The 7,580-nt window shown below is 40.0% G+C and overlaps 1 protein-coding gene across 1 annotated transcript in view; it reads right to left on the reverse strand.

Moving 5' to 3' along the window:
• Positions 1–7,580, reverse strand: part of LOC110101260 (diacylglycerol kinase 4-like) — a 34,760-nt gene that overhangs the window by 16,054 nt on the left and 11,126 nt on the right. The window contains exons 3-5 of the mRNA XM_028699125.1: positions 7,019–7,156; positions 6,849–6,934; positions 5,963–6,050 (exon numbers count right to left, since the gene is read on the reverse strand). Of these exons, the coding sequence (XP_028554958.1) occupies positions 5,963–6,050; positions 6,849–6,934; positions 7,019–7,156 (312 nt within the window). The remainder of the gene's footprint in view (positions 1–5,962; positions 6,051–6,848; positions 6,935–7,018; positions 7,157–7,580) is intronic.

The following is a 7,580-nucleotide window of genomic DNA, read 5'->3' on the forward strand; positions in this document are numbered from 1 at the left end:
AGCTAAGGTGGGTTCAAATTTGTCCCCTTAGGCAAATATCCAACCCAGGTCTACAAGGTCCTCTTGGACGAAGCAACCCATGGCTGCCGACAAGGATCCTTCTGTCAGGTTGGGTCGACTACCTCCTCTGACTAAGTAGACCAGGGACCATGATGGCCCAGGATGACGGAACCATGGGATCTTGATCGGGTCTATCATCCATTCCCCCACCATCCGCTTTAAGTGTAAGATAGTGCAATTTCTATTTTAAATATCAAATTTTCCAAATTCCCAAATTCAAATCCAGCTCTCAAATACCCAAATCCATTGCTGCTACTATATGCCAGATAACACGTATTCTCTACGTATCTGATTGACGACTAGCCTTAATCGAAAGTTCTCTCTCGTGATAGGAAGGGGTAATTAACCATAGGGGCTTGCGCCTATAGGAAACCAGAACTCAGATCATAAAGTCCTCACAACATGAGGGCGAAATCTCTAGGTAGTGTCTTATCTACAAACCCATCTGCCTTCCAAAATTTACCCCGGAACTTATTCAGTTAAAACTCCCTCGCCGAAATAAAAAGAAAAGCGCGGCGGGGAGGCCGGGGCCGAATTTTCGGAGCCCACAAAAGCTACTGAAATTTCATTTGAAATGTAATTAAACTTAGGATAATTAAAACAATTTGCACAAATAAAATTACAATGAAACAAAACCTAAATGCATGTTAACAATAAAAATGCAAACATTAAAATACAACTTTTGTTGCTTTAAATGAATAGAAATGAACAAGCAGGGGACTTGAAATGAATATGGCAGCTCGTCTATGGGCAGGAATTAGGGACTTGTAATGAATATAACTCTCTCACGAACATGAACATGGGATTCGTAATGCACACAGTAGCCTGCCTATGGGCAACGACAGATGATCTTAAATGAACACTACAACTCACCTACGAGAAACAAGGGGACTTGCAACAAACACATCAACTCGTCTAAGAGAAAACAAAGAAGTTGCAATGAATGTGACAAATCGCCTACGAACAACAACAAAACCTCCTAACTTAAAATGAACGTACATACTCCATTAACCATGTTCAATGAAAATTTGAATGGGCTAATTAAATCAAGCAACTCTCCAAACCACAACAAAAGAGATTATATTCTACTAATGCCGCCAAATCCGCAACACACATACAAGTGGATAGAAGTCATACCCAATGTCTTAAAATGAAATTTTGTGCACCTTCCAATGACAAATATCCATACAAAATAATTAACTTTGAATATTTTAAAAATCCCTTCACGCATTAAAATGCAAATTTTCAAACTCAAACATGTTGCTTCAAGAAGCACATGAATGCCTCAAAAAGTGTGCAATGGCACTAAGAAGTGCATAAGCAAACTCAAAGTGTGAGAACACAATATGCAAATGCATCGAAACACTTGCAGTTGAACAGCATGACCACGCAAAAAGTGTGCCAATGTGTTAGAAGCATACGTATGCAAGTGCACTGAAAAGTATGCAAATGCTTGAAAAAAAAATTTGGCTGAAATTTTAATGTAGGAACTGTTTAGGGATTTCCTTTTTAAAAAAATGCACTTCATTTAAAAAAAATATGCACTTCGTTTTTTGCTTTAAAGTCATAAAAAATATCGTCTTCGTTTAAAAAAAAATAAATTATTGCACATATTTGTTAGAACGGTCACGCGGGACCGCCACAGGAGCTAACGAGACGGATATCTCCGCCTCCTGCTCTAGCCGCACGCACCGCAAGGGCTAACAGAGCATTTTTAGGAAGGATTTTTTAGGGATTTGGGAGGGAAATTTGAATGTAGGAATTGTTTAAGGATTTCCTTTAGATTTGTATGCATTAAATACTTTGTTTTCCTAGGGTTAGGGCATCTTGAATTTGGCTGAAATTTGAGATCTCTTAGATTTAGATTTTCCTTTGGGCTCTAGTGGCGTCTAGAGATTTGGGAGAGATCGATCCTCCTCTCAAATAGAGGATCAATTGTATCTTGTTATTTTCCATTTCCCTTTTATCAAATAATACAAATTATCTATTGTTTTTGTGGTTTTGTGTGGATTTTGGTAGACAGCTCGCTGTTTTCCGAAGATTGATAAGAAATACTTGAGATCTACAAGTGTTTCCTATCAAATTGGTATCAGAGCAAGTCTTGGGACAGTTCGTGGGCTGATTTGACGAATTCCGGCGGCTGATTTTTGGCCGGGAAAGGAAAAAGTTGTTGTTTTTGTAATCCAAATCCAAAAAATTTTTTTATTTACAAAAATCCAGATCGAGATTGAGGCCAACAAAGTAGATGCGCTTGAAGAAAGGCTTGAAGGGGAGATGAATCAAATCAAGACGACGGTTGAGGAAAGGATTTCCTCTATGGAATGACAAGTAACCGATCTCTGGAACATGATGAAGAAAATGTTGGAAATCCATAACCAAACGGCGGCTTCCGTGGCAAAAGAGGTGGAAGGGAAAAGCACGAATTCAGAAATCAGTAGGGAGGAAGATGAGGTGGAAATCATGGAAGGAGAAAGAAGAAGACGCCATCTGGAGCCTGTCCAAAAAGAAGAAAGAGGTGGATATGGGGAACGCCATGAGGGACACTATGGCCGCTGAGGTGCTGATTTTGAAGAAAGAATGGGGGAATTCGAATGGGGTTTTGGCTATGGTAGGGCAAGGGAAGATCGGGAGACGTGGGGAGGGGCGAGCACTTGGGAGAGGGGAATCTATGGAAGAATAAGGGGGAATGGTGGCGATCAGAAGGTGAGGAAGCTGAAGATGCCCATATTTGAAGGGGAAGATGCGTATGGGTGGATTTATAAGGTGGAGAGATATTTCTCCGTCAATGGGTTGACAGAGGAGGAGAAGCTGACAGCACCAGGCTTGTGCTTGGAAGGGAAAACTCTGTCATGGTACCAGTGGAGAGACCACAGGAGACCTATCAGGAATTGGAGGGAATTCAAGGACAGCATAAAAGAATGCTACCAAACTGACCGGAGAGAATATTTCTATGAGCAGTTCTTTGCTCTGACGCAGGAGGGATCAGTAGCATACTACTGGGAGCGGTTTGAGCACCTGGCCAGTATGGTGGAGCGATTATCAGATAATGTACTTTAGGGGAACTTCATGAAGGGGCTAAAGGCAGAAATCAAAGTGGCAGTGAAAGTCTTGATGCCGCGAGATTGGGGGAGGCCATAAAGTTAGCACAGCTGGTTGAAAATCAGAAAAAACTAAAGAAGGAAGCCAGGAGCAACAGCTCAGGAGGCTCTTATAGGACGACGCCCACTCTTTTAACACCCAAGGGGCCTGCATCAAGCAACATTAATAAGACCACCAGGGAGAAGCTAGTAGGAGGGAGTGGGGGAAATTCCAAGAAGCTGATAGAGAAGCAAATACAAGAGAAAAGGGCAAAGGAGTTATGTTTAAGGTGTGGCGAGAAGTATACTCCAGGGCACAGGTGTAAGTATCGAACTCTTCAGGTTCTCACCATCTGTGATGACGAGGAAATTGAGGAGGGGGTGAGCGAGAGATGGATGACAAGTTGCATCTGGATGTGCGGAGGTCTCCTTGAATTCGGTAGTAGGAATCACTTCGAATCATACGATGAAGGTGAAGGGGGAAATAACATGCATGGAAGTGGTAGTATTGATTGGCAGTTGGGCTACCCATAATTTTATTTTCGCTCAAGTCATCAACCAACTGGGAGCGAAATTGATGGACATCAGTTATTATGGGGTGATGATGGGTACAGGGAAGGTGGAGAAAGGCCAAGGGATCGGTAGAGGAGTGGTGTTGACCATCCAGGGGATTTAGGTAAGGGAGAATTTTCTCCCACTAGAGTTAGGAAGTATTGATGTCATCCTGGGAATGAAGTGGTTGCAAACCTTGGTGGAAACCAAGGACAATTAGGGAGCGCTAATGATGGAATCAATGGTTGATGAGAGAAAGATGGTTATAAGGGGAGATGTAAGGATATACAAAGTCATTGTATCACTTAAGACCATGGTTATGAGCCTACAAGAGGTGGGGGAAGATTATCTGGTGGGATTACACAAGCTGGATGTGATTAGGATGGAGAGAGGGGATGTTTTTCTTTCAGTGCAACCCTTGATTCAACAATTTGGAAAGGATTTTCATCCACCTCAAGGATGGCCACCTCCACTGGAACACGAGTATATCTCCACCTTGAGGACAAGGTGGATCTTTGGGAGGGGAGTATTGTTAGACCGGTTCATTGGACCGGTCCAGCCGGTCCAAGCGGGACCGGCCCAAGCGCGAACGAGGCGGACGTCTCCGCCTCCTGCTCTAGCCGCACACATCGCAGGGGCTAACGAAGCATTTTAGGAAGGATTTTTGAGGGATTTGAGAGGTAAATTTGAATGTATAGCTAGACTGTTTAGGGATTTCCTTTTGATTTGTATGAATTAAATACTTTGTTTTCTTAGGATTAGGGCATCTTGAATTTGGCTAAAATTTGATATCTCTTAGATTTAAGTTTTCCTTTGGGCTCTAGCGATGTCTAGAGATTTGGGAGAGATCGATCCTCCTCTCGAATTGTATCTTGTTATTTTCAGTTTCCCTTTTATTAAATAATACAAATTATTTATTGTTTTTGTGGTTTTGTGTGGATTTTGGTAGAGAAAGCTCGTTGTTCTCCGAAGATTGATAGGAAATACTTAAGATCTACAAGTGTTTCCTATCAGTGTTTCAACTCATAATGAATGAATGTTCAATTCAGAATATCACTAAGATTCATACTGGATGTGACATTTGTCCTCTAACCGGTGGCTTAGCCTAATGGCCCCACAAAACCCATAGCTTGGCCCAATGATTCTAAGTGATAAATGGTTATGGCTGGTCCTCTAATCGATGGCTTACCCGATAGCTCTACAAAGAATCATGACTTGGCCCAATGGCTCCACGTGGCAAATGATTATGATTGAGGCCCTTTGACTTGGTGATTTGGCCCAATAGATCCACTATATTACGGTCACGTCTAAAGCCCTTATGTTTCCCGATGGATAATTTTGAGTAATGAATCGTAGGGTATAATTGATAGATCATAAAGCCCTCTATTACTTAAGATTGATTGGAATTCATCCCTTAGGTAAATATTCACTTGAAGTCTACAAAATACCCTTGTATGAAACAAGTCATGATTATAGCAAGGACCCTTCAGTTAAGTAGGGTCGAATACCTCCTCTAATTAAGTAGATTAGGGAACATAAAAACTCTAGACAACAAAATTATGAGATTTCGATCGGGTTCATCATTCCAATCCACTTTAAGTGCACGGTGAAATTTTTCTAATTTTAAATATCTAAATTTGCTTCTATATCCATTGGGTATTTAATACATGCCTAATGAGTAATATTAATTGAAAGTGATCTCTCATTATCATGAAAGATAATTAACTATAGGGGCTTGAGACGTAGGAAATCAAAACTCATCCTAAAAACCTCACATATGAGAGTGAAATCTCTGGATAGTATCTCATCTCTATCAAATGTGCTTTCAAAAACTTTCACTTGAAACTTAATTCATTAAAACTCTCCCCAAATGTAAGCAAAGAGGTCGGGGCCCCAAAAGCCAAATTTTTAGAGCCCACACTAGTCATATTTCTAAAAATGATCCCTAGAAAGTTCTTCACTTGTACAATATAAGTAAAAGATGCTATCCATGGGAACAGAGCCACCTGGATGTAGAAGAAACTTTATTATTCATGCTGCCGAAGCTCAGTACAACAGAAGAGTAGCCTTCAAAAACTGGAAAATATAAAGAGTACAGAAAAAGGTAATGTGATAAGATTTACGAAAGGCAGTAACCAACTTTTCAGTCATAACTCTCTCTTTCTCTCTCTATAGAGAGAGATTGTGTGTGTACAGTAAATACAGTATCCTATAAATAAATGTGGAAACTAATTAGAAATGCTAATTAAACAAGAAGCAGGTGAACAGAAAACCTGAGGAAAAGTGTACTCTCTCGTTTGCCTTAGAGAATGTGGAATATCTATTGCTTCACCATCCATCAAAGAGACAACAATATGCCAACTGCAATAAGAACTTGTAAATTCCGGAGCATCAATAGGTTTTGTTTCATGCTAAGACTTTCAAAATGTTTGGAAGTTTCGTACAACAAAGAGTTTATTTCAGCATGCACTTCAATGGAAGTAGGCAAAAATGGAAATAAAAAAATAAAATAATTAAATCTAAGGTTTACCATAATCTGTTGGTTCGGAGCTTTAGCTACTAGCCAAGAGGTCTTGGGTTCGAAGATTGTGTATGTGATGCGTGTGTGAGTTTACCTTAATTGATCTAAATATTCCAAAAAAAAAAAAATCTAAAGCCATTGATATTGAATCTTTGGAGACAATTAATCAAGATTAGAAAGTCAAATGTACCATAATCTGTTTGGATTGAATATTCTCAAAATGAGACCAAGATCTAGCCATTGATAATGCCGAGCGTAGATTTGTTCATTGAAAAAGCAGATCTTTTATTTAAAAAAAAAATCAAGAGTTCTAATTTCAATGCATGGCTAACATCAAACGTTAACCAGACAAAATTAAACAATTCCCAGATTCTATGCAAAGAGCCTTTAACTAGCATCATCCTCACATTAGTAAGTTTTTAGATGGCCGAGTTGATGCATACTTGCTCCACTAGCATGCTCTGGCCCTCCAATCCCCTCAAGAAAATAGACCAACATGGCTAAATAAACATACTCAATTGTTGAGTGAAAATGGCAGAAGATAGGATCAGCTAACGAGTGATGCTTTAAGTAAAATTTTTATTTTTCATTCCATCATCTAAATGGAAAAGATGCAGATATTACTAAAAAAAAATTACCTATCAAGATGTGATGTTGAACCGGTGGCAGCCCTAAATAGGCAGCGTTTCACCGTAGACTTCCATGCAAAGGGAAATGATCCACCCTATAAAAATTGCTAAATATTAGAATCAACAATTTATATTGGTGATTTAACAGGGCATAAATAAGAATATAGACAGGTCCATACCCAACCAAAGCATCTGGAAAGATCATTTCCGGTACCAAGTGGAATGATTCCAATAGGGGGAATTGGCTCTCTACACTGCGCATGCAACTCACCAAGACTTCCCAGTACCCATCCTACTGTACCATCGCCGCCAGCAACCTAGATAGTAAAAAAACATGTGATGTTTACAAAGTATACTAGTTAAGAAGGAAAAAACATTATACCACAGAAGAAATGAAGAGCTTGATAATAAGCCTGCCTCCAAGAATACAAGCATTAACTGCTAACCTGATGATGATTCTGCCAATAAGAAATAAAGGTTAAATGATATGCCCGTTGTGGGCTCCGAAAATTCGACCCCGGCCTCCTCGCCGCGTGTTTCTTTTTATTCAGCGAGGGAGTTTTAACTGAATATAGTTCCAGGGTAAATTTTGGAAGGCATATGGGTTTGTAGATAAGACACTACCCAGAGATTTCGCCCTCATTTTGTGAGGACTTTATGATCTGAGTTCTGGTTTCCTATAGGCGCAAGCCCCTATAGTTAATTACCCTCCCGATCACAAGCGAGAACTTTCGATTAAGG

This window comes from Dendrobium catenatum, unplaced genomic scaffold, assembly GCF_001605985.2.
Source record: "Dendrobium catenatum unplaced genomic scaffold, ASM160598v2 fragScaff_scaffold_1220, whole genome shotgun sequence".
NCBI classification, from domain to species: Eukaryota; Viridiplantae; Streptophyta; class Magnoliopsida; order Asparagales; family Orchidaceae; genus Dendrobium; species Dendrobium catenatum.